At 36.3% G+C, this 21,931-nt stretch overlaps 1 protein-coding gene across 8 annotated transcripts in view; it reads left to right on the top strand.

The window, feature by feature from the left end:
• Positions 1 to 21,931, top strand: part of SLC4A10 (solute carrier family 4 member 10) — a 156,521-nt gene that overhangs the window by 66,776 nt on the left and 67,814 nt on the right. For all 8 annotated transcript variants that reach the window (XR_004752296.1, XR_004752297.1, XM_035331526.1 and 5 more), the window contains 3 exons: positions 3,417 to 3,563; positions 13,155 to 13,293; positions 21,237 to 21,397. Coding sequence is in view for 6 of the 8 variants with exons in the window: in XM_035331526.1 (XP_035187417.1) it covers positions 3,417 to 3,563; positions 13,155 to 13,293; positions 21,237 to 21,397 (447 nt within the window). In the remaining 2 variants the exon portion in view is untranslated. The remainder of the gene's footprint in view (positions 1 to 3,416; positions 3,564 to 13,154; positions 13,294 to 21,236; positions 21,398 to 21,931) is intronic.

Here is a 21,931-nt window from a genome sequence, read left to right as displayed (position 1 = left end):
TTTTCTTTTTTTTTTTTTTTTAACTCCACATGAACGGCTGGTTTTCTGTCTCTACCTCACTGTTGATTTTGAGTACACAGAACACTGCATTTGGTTCAGCTTTAGCTGGCAACACATAAAAGATGCTTCAAGGCAGTGAGTGTTTTCTAGAGGAGTGAGAAGCCCCGTTCCCCTGCTGAGGTCAGCTGTTGTTGGGGACTTGATTTGAACCACTGGCAATATTCTCTCTCAAGGCATCTTGACTTTGCAGTGCATTTCCTTAGTAGGTCACATACGCCTGCCTTTGCTCTCTTTCTGGAAATGTTTCAAGAGCCATCTGCCCCTGCCCATCGTGCCTGGGAGCAGTAACCTGTAAGCCTGGGTCTCAGCAGGGGCTGAGCAGAGCTGGGTCTCAGCAGAGCTGAATCATTCCTGGTGGGAAGAAGCAGAGGCAGATGTACCGTGAGCACCAGGAGCTTATGAATGTCTAGAGCCAGGGCAGCCCCCTTTTATGCAACAGGCACCAACTTGCCTGGTTCACTGAAAGAACACCTTTGATGCATGGAGACCTGTGGAGCCTCTACTGATGGGGAAACAGGGAGGTGAAAGTGCTTTGTGTATGTGTTCTGCCTACCAAGTGGGTGCATGCGTGTGTTTTCTGTGTACAGTTGTTTGGAAGGAGAATGAGAGGAACTGGGGCAAAAAAGGTCGCACTCTAAGCATTCCATTAAAAAGATCTTGATTTGACTAAATTAAAGGAAGCACGTAAATTCCTTTCTCTCCATCTGTATTTTCTCTTGCAATGTCACGTCCATTCAGACAACTGTAATGGGATTTCCGATTCCCACAAGTTCCCAAGTTAGGCCATCAAACACCATTAATTACAATTTTCAAAGCTTTACAAGGCCCACTAAATTAATTTCCTTTCCATTTATTTCATGAATAAGTTAGGTAGCCTGGAACAAACTTCTGTTTTAAAGGCCCAGAATGCCAAGTTTTGAAGGTGTTTTTTTAGGTCTGTCATTTTCAAGCACTGTGCTGAAAAGATTTGCTTTTCTGAACTTGCCTTTTTGCATAGTTAATTTGCTACTGGTTCTTAAAATAAAATCTAGGTGTAAGGAAAAATTTCTTCTGTGGAATACAGTAACCCTAAACAACCCTGTACTTAGATTTTATTTTGAGAAATGTCTCTGCAGGATGGGTTTATATTAATAATGTATGTTTCATTTTTGTCTTTTGTAGGGCAAAGATTTTATACCTCCATGTATTCACAGCACAATATCCTTATCCTTCAGAAGTTTAGAATAAATCCCGATTTTACATGACCTTATATGTGCTTTCATCTGTCTAAAAATTAAATGTAATTAACAGGATCCCTTTACAAGCTTTTATAATATAATTTTGATTTATTAATCCTGTAAAATTAAAAAAGCACTTTATAACAATGTTTCTTGTTTCTTTAATCCGTAGAATATTTTTACTTACGGAGTGTTTTAATGCTTTGAAGGTAAACTGCAAGGGGCCAAAGCCTCTTATGCTATCAATGCATAGATTTAAATTAACACTATATTCTAAGTTTTGTTCCCTGGGTATGTGCAATTTGATTGAGAACAATCTTTTTTTTTTTTTTTTATATATATAAATTATTAAACAAATTAACAGTGGATTTGTAGAATTGTATAAAGAACTTTGCAGCTTTGCAGAGCAGATTAGCCTGTTGTATTTCTTTAATAAATTTTTAAATTGTAAATCATCTTTGTGTATTAATGTATTTTCTCAGACATTTATATTATTTACATTTATATAGTACATAAATAATATATATATAATTTATACAATACATATATTTTATTTAAATTTATTTCAAAACATTGTTTCGATTTTTTTCTACCCAAGGAAGTGAACAAGAATGTGTTGAGTACTACATCCCTGCTGTCCTTTGGTATCTTTTTAATGAATTATTTTTATGGAATGCATTTTTCCTTGTTTCATGCACCACTGATCGCAATACATTTGAAATACACCAAAGGCAACAGTTCTCTTTAAATAATTTCTTGGGTTAAATGTAGTAAGTAAGAAGAAAGAAGTATGTTAAATTTTCATCTCATTTCATCTCATGGCCTTTGCTTCAGAAAAATGTCCTGACCATACAAGAATAGTCCCAAAAACTGATGTCTGCTTTTTAGTCTCCTCTGCACCAACCAAAGTTGAGGAAATAAACTAGTGCGGTGTCCAGGGCCTGGTCTCCGGCTTCTTTAGTTCTGCCTTTGCAGAGAATTCCTGTTGGCTTTGAATATCTTTGATGTATTGTGACAAATAGCTGCCTTGCTGTGTTTTCTGCCCCCACTGGAGTCTCCATGGGATTAGAGATCACGTGCTACTTTAGCTTAATGTTCTTGACCTTTTTCAGATGATTGACACTGCTGAATGATTGCAGCAAAGCAGCAGTTATCCACTAGCTGTGTTATGCTCATTTCAAGGAGAAAATAAATGTTATTCGAGATGAGTAATCTGGACTATGTCTTTCTGCTGAGTAAATGTAGGAGACCTGCCTATAGTGAGTCATGGTTCCTTTCCCATTTGTTCTCTTTTTTTGGTACTTTCTACACGTTTCCCCTGTGCTCTCCTCCTTGTGAATGCTTTACTGTGTGCTCTGATCCTGCTAGCACACATAGCTAAGGGAGCTAAATCTTCTGGGCTTGATCAGCAACATAAATTCCTTAGGCTCAAAGATGGTGGCAAGCATAGCAATGTGTACCTTCTCATTTATTTTTTGAAATAAAATAGGAAAAATGAAAGCACCCTAACCTACCAGCTATGTATTTATGATGTGATTAAATATGATGTCAGTAAAATACCTTGCACAGGGATTTTGTAGTCTAGCTTCCATGGTGTTTCGGTGTTTTATTCTTTTTTCAGTCTCTCTCTCTTTTTTTTTTTTTTTTTTTTTTTTTTTTTTCCCTTCAGTGAATTTCCCACAAGAATTCTGTCAAGGATTGGCTCATAAATAGCAATGAGTTTTGTAAAGTTCCTGTACACACAAAGCAAACAGCAACTTTACCAAATGTTCAATGCGAAGAGATCCATTTGTCTCTGTGATATTACTGTTTTGGAAGACATTTTACCGAACACCTGTCTGGCTTTAATCAAAGTTCACACACAGAGATGCAAATTTTTTTTTTTTTTTAAAATCTGGCAGTGAATCACATGGACTTCAAAACTGGGATTTTGTCCTGTATCAGGAAGTTGTATATGTGTGACACTGTATTATCTTTATTGCAATTAATAATATTACAGCTACTAACATAACGATAATTGATATTATTACAATTATAACAATCACATCATTAATGACATTATAGTTATTAATATTTTTATTATTTTGCGACAGCCACTTTTTAAAAGGTAATTTATTTATTTATTTATTTTACCTATAGGCCATCGAACATTGTTCATTGGAGTTCATGTGCCACTGGGTGGAAGAAAGAGTCACAGACGCCATAGGCACCGTGGACATAAACACAGAAAGAGAGACAGAGAGCGAGATTCGGGATTAGAAGATGGAAGAGAATCTCCTCCTTTTGGTAAGTTAAATTTTATTTCTGTGTAAGTCTTTTAGTAATAAACATCAGTACAACTATGCACGGTCCTCCTGTTATTGTTTTGATATCATTAGGAGCAGAGTTTTGGACAACTTAGTAGAGCCTGTCTCGTCCCAGCTGAAGAGCCAAGATTTGTTCTTCTGATGAATGTCAGCAACCAGGGGTGGTTAATTAGTGAGACACCTCAGTAATTCCTATTGCTGTAGGAGACTGTCTGTTAATGTTCACATAAAGGTAGAGTGCCTTGACCACTGAGGCGGAGTAAGTGCTTTATGGCTCCAGTAGTGCTCAGTGAAGGTTCTGGAGTATATGCCCCTAAAACAACATAAAGGAGTTCTGGTTCTTTACAATTAGTTTTGTAACAATGCTGATGTCACTGAACCTGTAGTGTTTTAACAGATGTGAATGATCCAGATTGTGTTTGCTTTTTTCCTTACATGATACTGTAAGGTGCCATTATGAGATGAGTCTCTTGAGGACTTGAGAGCAAATGGGAAAAAATACCTTTCAATGAACAAACCTTACAATAACAAAACTTCTGAAGTTCTCAAAATTTTAAATTCAAAAACGCTATAGAAAGCAGAAAAAAGTATTAATTAATAGATTAGGCAAGCTTTGTCTCGAAACACTTGGATTGCTCTTGATGTGTACTGAAAACGTTTAAAAGCATGTGTACTGAAATGTCCAAGGCTATAATAAGTACTAAAAATAGAATGGAAGCCACTTGTCAGTGAGCAAATGAAGAATGTTTTAAAATCATTAGAGAAATGTGTGAATGTAGTTTTAGGTTACAGAATAGTAATAATAAGATTTTATTTTAATCTTAGGTAAATATTATGTGTGTTGAAAGCTTTAGACCAAGTAGATTATAAATGCTGATGGTTAAGTGTATTGTAAAGACCTTGAAATACTCAAGTATTTCACAAGGATTTCACATTCATGAGAATGAAGCAGAAATACTTTTCCAAACTTAGATACGAGAAGTTTTTAAGACTGAAGAAAAAATTGGCTGAATTGGTTCTGTCTGGAATGTATTTCAAATGTATGAAGACCCTTTACTGTATTGAAATGAGTTTCTTGGAAAACAACAGAGTTCATAAATTATTAAATAGTTTTCAAATAGAACATGCATATATACATATAATGTCAGATTAAAAAGAAACAATTGAAAGTTACGTTAGCCAAGAAGTGAGATATCTTAATCTATGAAGCGATGTCTTCTGTTGAGTCATCTGGTTTTATTTAAGTGCCAGTATGTGACACATTTTGGCTGAAAATTTAGCTCTGTTCTTTCAACTTCTGGAGACCTAGGCTTGTGTCCTTCTTAATGTCAAAAGTAAAAATAAACTACGCTGGCTCAGTTTAATAGTCTCTGACAGTTGTGCGAACAAGATGTGCTCTTCAACACAATCCTATGTAGAGTAAAAATCAACCAATATTCAAGCAAGCTCCAAGAATGGAATAGCAATAATACAGGTATACTTGTTTGAAATAAATGCAAGTCTGCACTTTTGTAAGTCACATTTTCACTTATGAAGGAATTATAGCTACCACTTAAAGGTTGTGTGAGTCTTGGCACATAAAATTATTTCTTTTATAATGCCCAAGACAGAAAAGATGTAGGCCAGAAACATCTCAGTCTTCTTCAGATCCAGGATGCCAAAGATAATCTTTAAAATGCTTGAGTTATTATAATTATTTTTCTAAGGGAGCCAAAGACAGAACTATCAAACATTCAGAAAAATCTGGAAATATCCAAATTTTCCACATTGAAATAATATCTAACTAGTAAAATTTGAGGAATTTTTCCTTCAGCTATCTGGACTCCTGGAAGCTTGGCCAGAGAAACAGACTTTGTCTGAACTTTGATATCTGTCCATCCAGGCAGAAATGTGGCATCCTCTACCCAACAGTGAAATAGATTTGTCTTTGTAAAGCTTAAAATTATACCAGAATGGTATAATCACAGTCAGAGCAGGCAAACCAAAGTGTTCATTGTTGGTAGTCTACATTCACATCCTCGCTTTTGCTGAGGATTTTCCTTACAGGAGTTTTAGGCAGCTTGCTGTGCTGTCAGGGGAAAAGCATCACCTATACAGAGAAAAGAAGCATAGTTTTTCTATAATTTATGTACTCAGAGGGAGTAAAGGATAATTCCCTTACTAAATCTGAATCCACTAAACTGCAGTCATGCTTCTTATCTCTCATTCCCCATGACCCCAAGGTTGTAACAAAACCCAGAGGCTCAGGGAAGTTGTGAGGAAGATGAATGCACTTCGTCTCCTCGACGCATAACTCAAGATGAGGGACTGTGCTACCTAAGAGAACAGATCCGAAATAATCCCTTAATTCACGAATCATTCTGACTTAATTTAACATGCAGAAATGTGCTTAGCTCCCTCTCACCATAGAGCCCTTTTAACGCATTTCTGCTCAATAGTAGGAGGCTGCATTCTTGGGAACTGGGGAGGAGGATGGTAAAGAAAAAGCATTTCAACCAGCAGGTGCAAGAAGAAAGATAGAGAAAATAAGCACTGTGCAACCAGCTGATAGAAAACAGTGCTTTGAAGTAAGTCAGAAAAATACATGAGGATTTTTGTGATACAAGAGAATAAATTAGCAATGTTTTAAAGCAGTGAAGTATGAAAGGAGGTATAATAAAGACAAAGATGCAAGAACTGAATAATAGAGATTCTGGAAGAAGTAAAGGCCTAAAATATTAAGACATGAAGTGCTCCATACTGCTCAGTTAACCAATCATGGGATAATGTTTTTTTTTTTTTTTTGGTCATAATTTATAGCTGCATAATTTATAACTTCATCTGTGAAGTTTCCTTAGGTGCAGATCTTGCTTTGCTATCACTCTGCATTCAGGGAGCTGCACTGTGCACATGGTGCTGTGGGGCTGTGCCTGCCCCCACTCAGAGTGGACAGGTGCACACCTGGTTCCAATCTAGTGAAAAACAAGTTTTTAAACAAGCTTTCTTTGTATCAAATGGCTGGAAAACACCTGTATTCAATGTAATACCCATGGTTGGAAGCTTCCTGGTAATCCCTCTGAATCCTGTCTGGGAAAGCTGTACCAGCTACTTTCTGAGGGATGGTTTCTGCAGATAATGTTTTTAGAACATTCTGATGGCAGCGCAGAAGATTTTTTTTTTTTTTTAATCTCCTACTGTCACTCTTCAAAAATAACCCAAATGTTCTCTGTGTGCAGATTCAGAGTTTGTAGACAATTAATATATGGAACATGTTTTTAGTGGAGGAAAAAGGAGTGAGCCCTGTCATTTGGGGGCGCACATTACTTAATGAAATTTTATTTTTGTTTTCCCCATATCCATGTCTCGCAGTCTGTTGCTTCTTGATGGGATGAGGTTGCTCAAGATGTTTCCATTTTGCCATAACGATGTGCCTTTGCATAATTTTCTGATTACGTGACTTTCTCATGGAGAGGCTTTTTTGTGTAGAAAAATTGGAAGCTAAGCAATTACAACATCTTGACTTCTACCATCTTGCCTCATAATTTTTGGAAGGAAAAAAAGAGAAAAGAGAAATCTAGTGAAGTTACCTACTCTAGTTAAAATGCAGCAATGCTGTTCCCTTTACTGAAGAGGGCTACTGTTACAGCTGACATGTTGCTGTTGTCTTTAAGGCCCCAGGTTCATGCTTTAAGCTACCCTCCTCTACAGCTTTCCTGTGGTGCAAGTATTGTAGGGCTGCTCCGTGAATTAAATTAAGGAATTGATTCAGGTTAAAACTAATTTGGCAAAAAAGCTGTCGCTAGGCAGTAGCAGCTCCCCAGTGCTATTTGCTGGGAGGGCAATGGGGGCCAGCGCCTGCTGGTGTGAGGCTACAAGCTAGCAGGGACAGCTCTGTCAGCTCTGCCAGTTGTGGTGGCAATGAAAGTATGGTACAGATTTCCCTTTGGTAGGTTTACACTTACTTGGTATGCACGTGGATTTTAGTGTCGATTTTGAGTGGTTTCTGTTTTGGGATAGAGTGGAGTAGAATAGCAAGACATTAGGTCTCTTCAACGTGTCTTTTTAAGGACAAGTTTTGTGTGAGTAAAGTGAGCACAGCTGTGAGGACTGGAGTTTGATTTCAGTATCATGTGGTGTCTTCTAGGACTAGACAACAGCAGGACTTATGCAAGGCTTTTTTTTTTTTTTTTTTTTTTTTTTACAAAACAAAACAAAAACCAACAACCTGGCTTCAATATTCTCCAGTTTTAAAGAGGCTTAAGTTTGTAATTCATGATATTAGATGTGGCAAGGGAAGCTGAGCCAGCCTGGAGCTGAACTGAGCAGAGGACTGTACACAGGAAGGTAGTGCAAGCAAAAACGTGAATTGCAAAGGGGGACTTCTCTAGGGGAGCTAGGGGAATGTATAACCAAAGAACTAAGCTAACTATGTTCAGTAGGTAATCTCAAACCTCAAAGGGATATTAATGGGGAAAATCAATTTATTTGTAAACAGTACAGTTGTAGGAGAATTCCCCTACCTTAACTATATACTTCGTCTGCCAAAGGATGAACTTTGAAGTTTGAATCTCTGGGCAGCTAGGGAACAGATTGTGGTAAATCTGGATTACAGTAATGTATCATAACAGCAGTTTAAAGAGTCTAGCAAAAAGAAGAGAAATAGAAGCTTGGGGATTGTCCATATTGTGAGATACAAAAGATAAGATTATTTGTCACAGCCCTGAGGTAATGGAAACAATTAATGTGAGGAAAATGCAGTTTCCTGAAAACAGAGAAGCAAGCAGGGGAATATAATTTCTCCCAACCTAACACAGTTTCTAAGATCTTTTGAAGAGATTTTCAGAAGTGTGTTGTGTGTTTACTATTTTATATGCACTTCAGTAATGCAAATTTTCTTTTAATTTTCCTACCATATTTCATAAATAAAAAAAATATGATCCCTACATTTGCTGATTGCTGCGCTGAAGGGCAAAGCCTCATCCATACAGGATGGAGGTGGGGGGACAGCCCCCATCTGTTGCTTCCTTGGTGAGCACAAGCAGGAGGAGAAGGAATGTTTGCCTGTGTCTGAGGTGCTGCTGTCTTTTCTGTGATCCCTGGGATTTTTCACTCTACCTCCTCTTCACCTGAGGTGAATTGTTGTCCGTGTCAACTATGTAACACCAGTTCACACCCTATCTGCAGCCTGTCATATGCAGTGAGCAACCAAAAAAACCTGTGTGTATTTAATATTGCTTTAATGAGAACACACAAGGGCATGAGGCAATAACTAAATCTTGTCTATGATGTTTACGATCTTATGCAAATTTCTGCAATGTAAACTTTATTTTAATGTTTAGTGTGTTTCCTAGTTTAGAAAAATAATTTTTCATCTATCTACTGACCCCGGTGGAAAGTATTAGCCTGTTAATACTGATCTGGAATGCGGGTTCCCAACAGGCTTAGAAATGCTGAATCCTATTCTGATAAGTGAGGTAATAGAGTAGCATTCCCAGAAATACATGTTTGTACTATTTTTAGAGTTAATCAAGAGTAGAGGACAAAATATGGAATACATCTGGTATGCACCCAAAGCTGTGTTTCTGTTTGTGGCATGGCATGGCCAGAGCGCGTGCAGTTCCGCATTGAGGAAGAGCTGCAGTTTGCTCTGAGAGGAACGCTGGCGCAGGCTCTTCTCTGCGCCGGGCTTATGTGGAGGGGCTAAAAATGATTCTTTTTTACCCCATCCTGAGTCTTGCATTTGTGTTGTTCCCTAAGGCAAGAGGGAGCTGTGTTGATCACAGAAGTATGGTTGTAGTTGCGGTGGCTTAAAAGAGGAAAATGCCAGTCATGGTTCTTTCCGATGTGTGTTTTATGAGGCAGGATGGCAGTACAGGCCATTGTTCCTCCCCGGCTGCACTCAGTGCTGTTCCAGGAAGCAGCTTTGCTTGTTGTCGTCTGGGAATTAAGTTATTAGCAGTTCTGGCTTTCAGCTCTGTTCTTTTGGCATGTCTGCATCTTCCTTTTGGCTTAGGGATGTTAATGACTTTCCATTGAAGATAATCAAAGTGGTATGTCAGGTTCACTTCCTTTCTGCAATACTGAATCCCAGTGTGAGTGAATTTGTGCTTTTGACAATACTGTATCCACCACCTCTTAATTTCTACACCTTTGATAGCTCTGTGAAGGTACAGATTTTTAAACTTGAATTCCTAGGTTTTTCATGTGGGTGTTGAATTTGAGGTATCAGAGGTGGTTTGGGTGTCTGTGTGAGTGCTATGCAGGTGATGTGAACGTTAGCAGTGGGCTCCCATGGGCTGGTGGAGCCACAGCAAATAGAAAGCTGCTTCAACTTTTCCTGACTGAGATGGCTCATTAGCCAGGCATGGGTGGTTATTGATGGTACTTGTGTTCCCATCATGTACCAGACTGCTTTCTGTGCAATCCTAGCTGGTCCTGAAGGATTTCCTGAGCTGATGACGAGCCATTTACTTGGGAAGAACCACCCGTTGCTTATTGTTCAACTTTAAACTCATGTTGATTCTAATTTCTCTATGCTCTGTTATAAAATGACTACAGTGTTAGAAATAATAATTTAACAAATTAGTTCCATTCATTTATTTTCATTTTAGCTTAGTCTAGATTACTTTCATTTCTTTATAAAATTATGTTTAATACAATGAAGATTTTTTTTTAACATGGCTTTACTTCTTGAAGGAGTGATGTATTTAAACTGGTTTGTTTTCCTAGACTTGAAAAAAAATGATGTCCTATTTTGCAAATATTATGCTTTTACACCGAGGATTAAGTTATCACAGTTTGACAGTCAGCAATTGAAGTATTCTTTTGTATTGGTTTTGAATCACACATTACTCATTTTATGTATAACACATTAATGACATATTTGATATTTATTACTGCCATGAATAAGAGCCAAATCCATCTGTCATAACTCACGTGTAATCCTGTTAACTCAGTTTTAGAAGTAGAACCAACAAATCTATTTTTTTATCATGTTGCTATTGTTTAATTCTGTTAGAATTTTGTCCTTAAAATGCAATTATTGTATTACAAACCTAACATTTTTTTTCCAACTTCTCTGAAAATTAAGCTGTGGTTTGCATGTTTCAGAAGCAAATACAAATTGAAGCAAAAATGATACCCAGAATCTAGCAGTTAGTTTCATTGGTGTGTTAACAAGGAAAGGAGAACTTCGTGCATTTTTTCCATTTATGTCAATTTTCAACTGTAGTCAGAAGAATAGCTCTGTCAGAGAAAGACTCCGAGCAAACCACAGCAGTAAGTTATTGTTGCTACTTACCTGAATTCAGAAATCCTCTGCTTTCCTTCCCACATTGAAAGTGTGCCTTTGCATGAGTATTACAACTGTCATAAAATGGCAGCTCTGCTATACAACTCTACTCATTTATTACTTAACAGTAGCTGTTGCCGTAAATCAGTTCCTGGTGCTGATTTTACCAAGGGTACGGGATGTTCTTGGCAATGCTTATTCTCATATTCTCACTGCAGTCCAGCTCTTTACCAGTAGCTTGCTTTCTATGGTCTGTCACTAGTCATATGTGCTTGTCCTTTGTAAGTTCAGATCTCACTGAATTTTTTCCTTCGGGGAAATGGTGTTAACAAATTGCATACTTCTTCACCAGAATGCACATCCTACTCTCAAGTCACATCCTGATGTTTGCATTTACTTTTTCCTTCCCTAGAATGTACCAACATGTGAATATGAATATGTATCCTGGAGGATATTAAAAAAAAATGGTAGAGGCTGGAAAGGGGGTCTAAAATAATGGAAAGCTTGAAATGTTAAAGAAAAAAGGAGAGAACAGTGAGAGAAATGAGCAACAAAAGAAAGGGTAAAGTGGAGGTTACTTCTATTTTTTAATGATTTACCAAAAGTAATTTCTGTCTCCGTAGTTGTCCCCCTGCAGCTCTGTTCTCTAGAGCTTTTAGTAGTACTTGAGCCTGTCTCTTTCGTTTCCTACTATCCTATATCGCACCCATTTTTTTTCCATTCTTTGTGGAAAAAGTCAGTAAGCTTTACCATACGATACCTTTACACTGTGTTAAGGAGAATAAACCTCAAGTGAAAACCATTGTCTTGGTGGTGTTTCATTGGTGTAGTAAGTTTACTACTACTACAAAAGAGGTATCTTGTTGAATTTAATCTCTTGAATCAGTTGGACATTTAATTTTTTTTGATCAGTGCTGTATTTGCTCTTTAACATTCAGTGAGTGCTATCATCTCAGTTTTTCCAAAATACAAAGACTTTGAGTGTCCTGTTCAGAGATGCTCTTCACTGCTGGATGGGAAATAGTGTAGCTTGTCTTACAAATATGGTTGTAAAACAGAACGTCATTTAGACAGTGTTCAAGGAATTGCTGAGCTGTTTTGCTGCATAGTTATTTTTTTGGTTGACTGGCAGCCTGGCCCCTATCAGCTGTCACAAAGGACTTCTGGTTCCTCTCAGAAATCTAAAATTCGTTAGCAGAAAAAATAACTATATTTTTCGAGAGAGTGGTTTCCACCCTGAGTTTCTTAGTCTGAGATTTTCATGTAAAAAACCAAATTAGTGTTCTTTGTTTTCCTTTTAATTATTATTTTTTTAGACTCAAAACATTTGAGCTGTGAATGCTGAATATAAGGAACATTAAGGTGTTCTGTGAGCTCTAGAAATTTGCTGAGTCATATGAAAGAAAAATAGTAAGTCTCTGAAGCATATTGAGTGGTCTGAAGTGAAGGATTATGAAGTAAAATAAATAATGATAGAAATGTAAAGGGAAGACAGATACAGGAAGAATAAAATGGGGAAGCTGGGAAAGATAAACAGCTTGTTCATCTGAAACAACCATTTTAAAAGGGTCAAGTGATGGTTGGAGTTCCCAGTTAAATATTGACATTAGAGAGGTTTCTTTAGGATTCTTTCTCCTGCTAGGTAAAACAAAGAATGCAAATATAGTAGGCCAGATTTGTGAGCTCTGCTACGTCTATAGATCCAACATTTACAATTTGCCTTTTTTTTTTTTTTTTTTTTTTTGTAACAATGGAGTAAATTACTTTAATCAGCTCTATCTGGACATCAGGAAGAGGTTCTTCACTGAGAGGGTGGTTGCGCACTGGAACAGGCTCCCCAGTGAAGTAGTCGCTGCACCAAGACTGTCTGAATTTAAGAAGCGATTGGACTGTGCACTTAGTCACATCATCTAAACTTTTGGGTAGACCTGTGCGGTACCAGGAGTTGGACTTGATGATCCTTATGGGCCCCTTCCAACTCAGGATATTTTATGATTCTATGCTGCCTTTTTTTTTTTTTTTTTTTTTTTTCTGTGAGATACCATTTCAGCTTCTAATACTCAGTACTTCTGCACGTCAAATTCCGTATTTAGATGAGCTTACTTAATTTGCTGACTAGACCACTACAGTAAATAGAGATCTGAACCTGAAAGAGTTTGTGTATAAATACAATACAAGTATAATCACGTTTAGTGTGTAGCAGCAAGTGAAGTCAGAGAAAGAGTCTCAATAATCTTATGAAATTTTAGGAATTTGCTTTCTCTGAGGAAAAAAAAGGTGATATTTTTATGTTTCTCCCAGATACTCCATCACAAAGGGTGCAGTTTATTCTTGGAACAGAAGATGATGACGAGGAGCACATTCCTCATGATCTCTTTACTGAGCTTGATGAAATTTGTTGGCGTGAAGGAGAGGATGCTGAGTGGAGGGAAACGGCAAGGTAAGTGTTTACACGATTTGTTAAAAATTATCTGTAGGTATTGGCTGCTGGTGTTCTGAAGAATGATTTCAGAACTGTGGCAACAGATTCTGGATATACAGCTTAAATAAAACCATAATTTTAATCCTTAGACTGCTAGTGTTATTACAGCATTTGTTGTTTTTCAGAGCCAAATGTTTTCATCTGGATTTATTAAATATAGGTCAGAATGAATATCAAGGGAAAAATCAAAGCAAACATACTATGTATACAAATAATGAATTATTGGTTTTATTCATATTTTAGCTCATCGTTTTAATAGATTTTCAAACTTTGTATTATGTTTGAATCCTCAAGAAGCTGATAAAAGGTTAAAGCAGGAATAACATTACTTTTGGAACAACAAAACTCACATATTCTAACAGTGAACAGTTACTTTAGAGATTTTGAATACTCAATGCTGGATTATTTTGCTTCTGCCAAATTATTGTAAGAATACTACTTAGATTGCCTTTCTGCTGAAAATACATTAATACTGGAAAATAAATTTGTTTTTGTATGCTTATTTCCTCAGACATCTAAATGAGGTATCACACACACTTAGTTTCACTGTTTTTCGTAGAAATTTAAATACCTCTTAAAGTTGCCCAGAAATCTGTGGACCAAACCTTTGGCTACAGTAGGATAAAAAATGTGGAATTGCTGAAAGGTTTTTGTGCAAAATTATGTACATGGCCTGTTCACTTTGCCTTTGATTTTACTGCAAATTCCTACTTTCCCAGAGGGCCACAAAATTTTCTATGACCTTACTTTCCCTTACGTGTCCATAGGAGGGACAGACAGAAGCTAAATATAGATCTTTAGATGTAGAAAATCCTCATGTGGGGATTGTGCTATAAAATTAGTGTAGTAGTGTTCCTAAATAATCTTATTAATATTTGGAGAGAGAAAATCTAATGAAGGTAATTATTTGCACTATTCTCATAGTGATTAGGGACATACAAGAGCTCTTCTAAGAAGGGTATCAGCTTATATAGTGATAAAAAAAATACCAATGGGTTATGTCATTTTTAACAGGAAAATAACAGTTCGTTTAGTTTAACTAAAAATTCCCTTTGCAAATCACTGAAGAATTGTGTTTCTGACAAATTATAACCATTTTCATTAATTTAAATCGCTAATCGAAATAGAGCTTAAAAGGAATAGGTGAAATACAGAGATTTAGATTGATCTATCTGTATGTATAACCCTTCCTATTGTAATTTGGCAACTAAAGAATCAAAATTTGCTAAACAGAAATAAGCTAAGATTATTGAAAAAGGAGAGGAAAAAACAGCCAAGAAAACTGTATTTTGAAACTCAGAAAGTGCATGATGTACTGAAAGTTGGAAGACCAGCATTATAGACCTTGAACATAAATAATAAATAAATAGGGAAAAAAATCTTTAGCTTTACAAATTAGATGAAGAGTGGGGCTGCCATATAGAAAGAAATGGTCAAGATAAATGGTCTTTTTTATTTGGGATCCAAAAATCTTGGACAGCATTTGACGTGGGGTGGCTTACTATTAGAAAAGTAAGATATGGCAGTGAAATGACCAAATCCAAGATGGAAACAAGCATCAAAGTGCCTTATCTGTGCAAATCAGAGGGTGCAATAATTTCCATTCTAGAAAGATGAAAGAACACGAACTTCATGAGAATTGTATATCCTGTCTTTCTGTGAATCTATCAGGTGGGTTGTTGTACTACAGCAAACACAGCAACACTCTTAAAGAAAGCTGAAGAATAGTTTGAACAAACACAGGCCTTTTAGTTGGATTTCAGAAGTATGCAAGACTTAGAACAATATTTGAAAGAAAGAATAAGTATAGACTTGGAACTAAATGGAAAATTGCATAAAGTACAGTTCAGTGGTGTATCATGTCAGACTAACTTAATAATACTTTTTAATCAGAAAATTGATTATTTTTTTTTTTGGACAGGAAAAACAGTAGATCTGATTTATTTGTTTTAGTAGAGCATTTGATGTGATACAGCAATCAGAATTTGCAATAAGACAGAGTTTAATAAAACTTATATTAGTGGGTAACGAGCTAATTGAAGAGGTGCAGCAGGTTGTGCTGAAAGACGAAACTGGAGGAAAGTGACAAGGAACAAAAAGAATTAGTCTTATTAAATAGCTTTGTTATTGAATGAAGCAAAGAGTTACACTAATAAAACTTGCTGATGATGAGAAATTTGGAGGTAGTTTTAGTATAGAAATAGATAAGGATATACACAAAGAACAGGATGACTTTGAGTACAGTAGTAAAAATGAGATGGTGTTTAATAAGCAAGATCAGATATTTAGAAAGTAATACATTGGAGATGGGAGAAGGAGTGGTGATGTACAGAGTAGAAAACAGAATAACAATGATGTGCCAATACAAAAAATATAAATAATCTTCTAGTATGCATGACAAGCAATGTTTTCAATACAGGTAAGGAAATATTCAAGTCTGTGTAGGACATAGAACTGAACACTCATTTGGAATTATCTATGCTATTGTAAAGTAGTAAAGTATTTTTGGTAGTAGTGCTTGATCCAAGACTTGAGAAATACTGATTTGATTAAAAGCATGTTATGGAAAGGATAAACACTGAGTTTGTTGCTGTACCAGCTTCATTATATTTTGTCCATCTGTGTGAAAAATACCACTAGAAGTATTTGTAAGTTCTGTTGTGTGGTTTTGGCCATAGTTCCAGGTAGATTAATTCAAAGGCAAGTGATACAGAGGGAGACTTGGTCATTAATTCTGTTTAGTGAGAGTGATGTCACTAAGTGATTCAATATTCATTTCACCAAGTGCTGCTGGAACAAGGGATTGGATCAATTCTGATGCAATTAATCCGTATGTTCCTCTTTTCTGTTTGATTGAAACTGCATGAACAATTCAGCCTTAAAATATATATATATATATATATATATGTATCTTGAGCAAACTTGTAAAACTATTTGAGACATTTTGTTCTCGCTTGATCAAAATAGTAACATATCAAAGGGAGCTGTGGATAAGATTTGACTGAAACTTGGTGTTCTTTATGTAAATGTGCTCTATTCCTATTTCATTTGTTTGGAAGAGTAAGTCCTTTTGTAGATTTCCTTGGCCCCCCCCCCCCAGCACATCACAGTCTCTAAGGTTTGACATTCTTCAGTTTCCAATCCTTGACTAACATTTCCAATGATCAAAAGTATTCCTGCAGGTGAATTAGTAGGGGCACAAAAAGTACATCGATGCTATAGCCAACTCCCTTCAAGGATCTGATTTAAGTTGTCCCATCCATGGAATTAGTCATCAAACACAATGAAATATCTTGGTTCTATTGGTATAGAGGTGCTAAAATTAGAAGTTCTTCTGTATTAATTGATGTCAGGACAGAGGAAATATAAATCTTTAAAAATCAATAGTCAATCTTACTGATTTAATAATTTTTATATATTGCCCAGCTGTATGATTGTGTAGAGAATGCATGATGTATAGTTTATATCCTGAAAAAATATTTAATATTTCCAGTAAATTTGTAAAGAAACAACAGTTTGTCTTGTTTTGTACATACAGTATTGCAGTTGAAAATTGCAGACATTAAGAAAGAAATTCATGTTCAGATGTATCCTATGGTTGCTTGTTGTCATGGCTGGAAAGTAATGGCTAATTTCCAGCAAGTTTTACCCAAACTGCTGTGTCTCAATTACCTGCTAATATCAAATGAAAATTTCAGGAGAATATTACTATATTTCCAGAACAGACAAGAATATGTTGCAAAGAGAAAAATAGACACATTGGAACCAAGAAGAAAGTGTATTTTAATGAAGCTGCAGAGCTGTTATGAAACTGAACCTCTGTCCATAGTTTAGAAATTAAACTGTTCAGTAAATTGAAACTGATCAGAAAATGGATATACTAGGAAAAAATCAGGTGTATGAAGAAGTGAAAAGCGTCTCCAAATGGATCAAAAATTCCTTCCAAAGATACTAGGTCAAAGAAACCTTTGGTTTGTCACTTCAGTTTTTGTTTCTGACATGCTTGTTTACTTTGGTTCATTTTCTAGTCAGCCTGCACAGGGAAAAGCTTATGTGGAGGTTGATACAGATTGTAAAGTTATGCTACTAGCACTGAGTCTTGAGAGGGTTTTAAGTGAATGCATTCTCCAGCTCTCTGCTGTGAACATAGCAGACTATGAAATAAGTTGTGTTCAAAATTCACCCACTGCATATTACGCACCAAAATGTTGTAACCAAGTCTACGATGAAGTATGCACACTCTTTTATTGACTCCTGGAAAACAGCGGAGATGACTGTAGAAGATCCTTTATATGTATACACACACATCTGTTTAATAATTTTCCTGTGATAGCATACTTCGGTGAAACTCCCGTGGAATGCTTTGTTCCAGCAAATATGCAAACAGAGGAGCTAAACCTCATTATTGGTATACCTCTATGAGAATTCTATTGGTATACCTCTATGAGCACAAGAAATCATAGGAATGAAGCTGTTGTTCCGTGATCAGACCAAATCAAGATGGTTCTAAATATTTTCCAAGCGCATAGTATACATGACATGGAGCTCAATATATAGATGGGGTTGATATTGTTTTCTGGAAAATTATAAAAGGCTTTTGTTTATTAACCATACCAATTTGAGGGGTTGAGCTGCAGAAGTAAATATATTATTTTTTTTCCTTTTTGTCTAAGAACACAAAAGGGTAGAAAATTGTCAAACTTAGGATCCATGCCAGAATTTGGATTTCAAAGCAATTTCTATTGTAGAATCTTGTGCATGAGATCAGAGAGTTGTTGAAATGTTATTCTGATTTTTAAAAAGAACACTTGAACAGTTAGAATTGAATGACTGTATGTAAGATTATCGATTTGTTTATGTTCTTTGCTGCTGTTTCTCATTTGATACGTTAAATAAGGATTATCTGACATAACAGAGGAATAATTCTGAAAAGCTAAAAGGTGATAAACATGATTTTCACTTGATAAGTAAACTTATGTAACACTTCTTAAATTAGAAGTTTAGTCCAAATGTAGAATTCTCTCAGCTGGGTATGATTTATGTTTCTGTATTAGACTGTTAGCTCATTAAGTAAAAACGTAGGATAATGTGTTAAAACACATAAGTTTTAGTAGCAGTAGGAAATTGGATATAACCCATAAAATTAATACTCTAACTCAGGTGGATTTGATCACTATGGCAAGAATAATTGTTTGAGCAATAGTAATAGTTCCCTGTGGGTTTTAATGCAGTGCCTGAACTTCCCTGTCTGATTGACACTTCAGACTTTAAAGTTATTGTCATGATTTCAACTTTTCTTGTTATGTGAGATACGAGCTCTGGTTGTAATGCTGAACAGGTTGCCTGTTTTTGTTCATTCACCTGTTTTCAGGAAACTTTTAAGAACATGTTTGTCTTTTATCTGTCATTTCAAATCTATTTAGCATTGGTCAGTATGTTCAGAATAGGACAGACTGTAGCGGTATAATCAGATAAGCTGTGTTAAAGACTAGTTACGTGAACAGAAGGAAATGCAGTAGGAGATTCCTGATCAGATTCTGTAAGAATCTATGCTTGGATCATTGTTTTTAGTATGTATGTAGCATGATTTTTAATCTTTTGTTTGAATCAGCATAAAATGAAATGATTGTACACTAGAAAGAATTGGTTATACCCGAGAATGAAGATAGTAATCTTATAAAACTCCTAAAAGGATTAGAAACATAGACAGGAAACAGAGAGATGAGAAGGCAAAACCATGGATGTTTTACAGGCTCTTAGCAAGCAATTAATCTATCATGTTTAGAATGTTTTGGCCACAAATAGGTCTGTCTGTCACATTTTTAGGTTGGAAACGTGGGTACCTTGAATAAGCTAGGAGCAGCCTTGTCTTATGAAGTTCAAATGCAACTGCAGAATGAACACCCTCCCTCACCACCCTGCTTCTTTGTAATGCTCTTGACTTGACTTGTTATAGCTCATCTCTTTCAGATCATGGCTTTGAGTTTGGTAGTAGTGTATTAATGTGTGTTTAACATATTGACGTTGCATTTGAATATACATGTGGAAAACCTTGTTTGCATATGCGTATTAGAAACGTAATTTTAATTTCATGGTTCAGCTCTCTGGAAGCAAATTTTGTGTGCACTGTGTCCTTCTTGCTGCTTCTCTGGCAGAATGGAAAAAGGTAAAGGAGGTAGCCCAGCTATGTTTGGAGAGAGAAGAGAAAAGAGATTGCAGTGAAGGAAGTGGAGAATAGAAATCTGATGGAGAGGAGCGAGCGTCTTGTGGGCAAAGCTGGGATGTAGTAACTGGCCAGTCCAGAGGAAATGGAGAGAACAATTTTTAAACACAAAGAGGAGGATACAGCTAGACACAGGAGATGGGAGATGTAGGAGCAGAGAAGAGGGCAAACGATGTATTCATATGATGGAGAAGTGAACCACTTGGAGGCAGCCAGTGGAGTTAGAAGGAGGGGAGCACATCAGTAATGTAGCAATCTGCTGGTGATGAGTGGGTCACAGAAGTGGTGGCTGCTTGCAGGTTAGCAACAGAAGGAAGAATCTGGTACACAGTGGCTGTGAGGAGGAAAATATAATATAAAATAGGGGTACACAGGCAGGTTTTAGAGGTAGGAGCAGAGTTGGGTGGGACAGGAACAGTAGAGGACAGATGTAACTGCTGTCACTAGGCTGCAGGGATTGGAACATTGGAAATTGCTCTGCTTTAGAGGTCTTAAGGTCTACGCTTGCCTGCTGTCTAGAAACAAGTGTGAAGGTACTGTCAAGCTGTGAGACTCTTCTCTACTTCTCCGCTGCCTGGTCCGCATAAAATAAGCAAGTGCTGTTGCTGTTGTCAAGTGAAAGAGGCTTCTGCTGTGGCTGCAGCTGTTCAAGCCTTGCCAAGCTGGCAGGCTGCATGATTCCATACAGCAACATCTGTGTAGGCTTGAAAGACTTAATAACTTTAATTTAAAACAGTTTTGCATATGTCAACAGACTTCTCTGGGTTTTGTTTGTTTGTTTAGTATTCTTTGAACATTTTAAGTGTAATTTCTATCAGTAAACAATTAAAAATTACAAGAAAGTTCATTTAGCTGTCTAATAACAAAAGACTGATCTCATTATGTGAGTTTCCTGTTTCTTTTAACTTCACTGAAGTCTCTTCAGATTTACACAGAACCTGGGAAGAGGCAAATGAGACTCAAAATAAATGTGATGATATTACTGGATTCTCAAGTGCTATTTCAGGTATTCAGGTGGCAGTTTGACTGAAGTGTAAGGCACATATTTTGGGGCTTGAAAGACTGTACACAGATGTTTACGCTGTGTGTGTGTTTGCACATACATGTATGTGCCTGTGAGGTTTTCGTTTTAACTGACTGAACTTTTTTATGAAAAATAGCCTAAATTATGCATAATGTTTTACTGCCTTTGCTGAATGGCTTAGCGCAGTTAAGCAGCTAACAGAGTGTTATCAGTGTCTTTTGTGAAAAGCTTATGGTGGTGATAATAGATTGAGATTCCATGAAGTGTCAGTATGTGTCAATACACATTACTTTAAATAAACAATATCTCTTTGCTCTGTTGTGAGATTAACTTATAAACTGTCTTCTTTTTGTGTTTAGTCCCAAGTAGAGACTAAATGGAGAAAGTTCTGTATTTCTTATTATGTATAGCTTTTGTTTTTTTTCTACCACAAATTCTTCTCCTCTATCCTTTTCATAATTGTTCCATCATAGTACTATCATTTTTTTTCTGGAGAATTACACAAAGGTTTTGTAAAATACAATAATTCTTTCTTAAAATGCTTCTGTTTTTGTCTCTGTGACATGTTTAACAGTGTTCTTACAGTACCCATGGAAGTAATGTATTTTACATTTCTTATGCACAGTAGAGTTATAAGATTGGTTGTTTGCACAGGTGGTTAAAGTTTGAAGAAGATGTAGAGGATGGTGGAGAGAGGTGGAGCAAACCCTATGTTGCCACACTGTCACTTCATAGCTTGTTTGAGCTGAGAAGCTGTATCCTGAATGGCACAGTTTTGTTGGACATGAGAGCTAACTCCATAGAAGAAATTGCAGGTATGTATTGATGCTGTATTTGATGGTTATGAAAATTAACCGTAAAAGTCAAGTAATATCTTGTTTACAAGAAAGCTTTTGTGTAAGGATCAGTTTTGTTTAGAAACCCCTTGGAAATATTTTATTCGATATATTAAATAAGAATCTAAAATCTCACGCAACTGGTAACTGTTATTTATTTTTTGTATTTTCAGTTTTTGTTATTTTCAGAATCAGTTCTTACGTAAGGGGAGAATTAAAATGGAGCAGAGAGCACATTAAGAATACATTTTAGTAGAACAGATAGTTACTCTGCTGTGGCACCTCACATTGTGAATGATGAGTGTGTTAACTTCTACATACTGAAGCTGGCGTTACACTAATTGCAGACAATCTAGCTTAAAAAAATGACAAAAGAATATTCATTATAATTATGTACCAAGAAAGAGGACCGGTTTCAAAAATGTATCTGAGTTGAGAATGAAATCAAAACCCATAATCTTATGTGTAAGATGTTCAAAAAGTTTTAAGATGGATTAACTTCTTTACAGGAAG

Source organism: Oxyura jamaicensis, chromosome 7, assembly GCF_011077185.1.
Source record: "Oxyura jamaicensis isolate SHBP4307 breed ruddy duck chromosome 7, BPBGC_Ojam_1.0, whole genome shotgun sequence".
In the NCBI taxonomy this organism is placed as follows: domain Eukaryota; kingdom Metazoa; phylum Chordata; class Aves; order Anseriformes; family Anatidae; genus Oxyura; species Oxyura jamaicensis.
The sequence above is the reverse complement of the archived record's forward strand: the minus strand, read 5'-3'. Positions and strand labels throughout refer to the sequence as shown.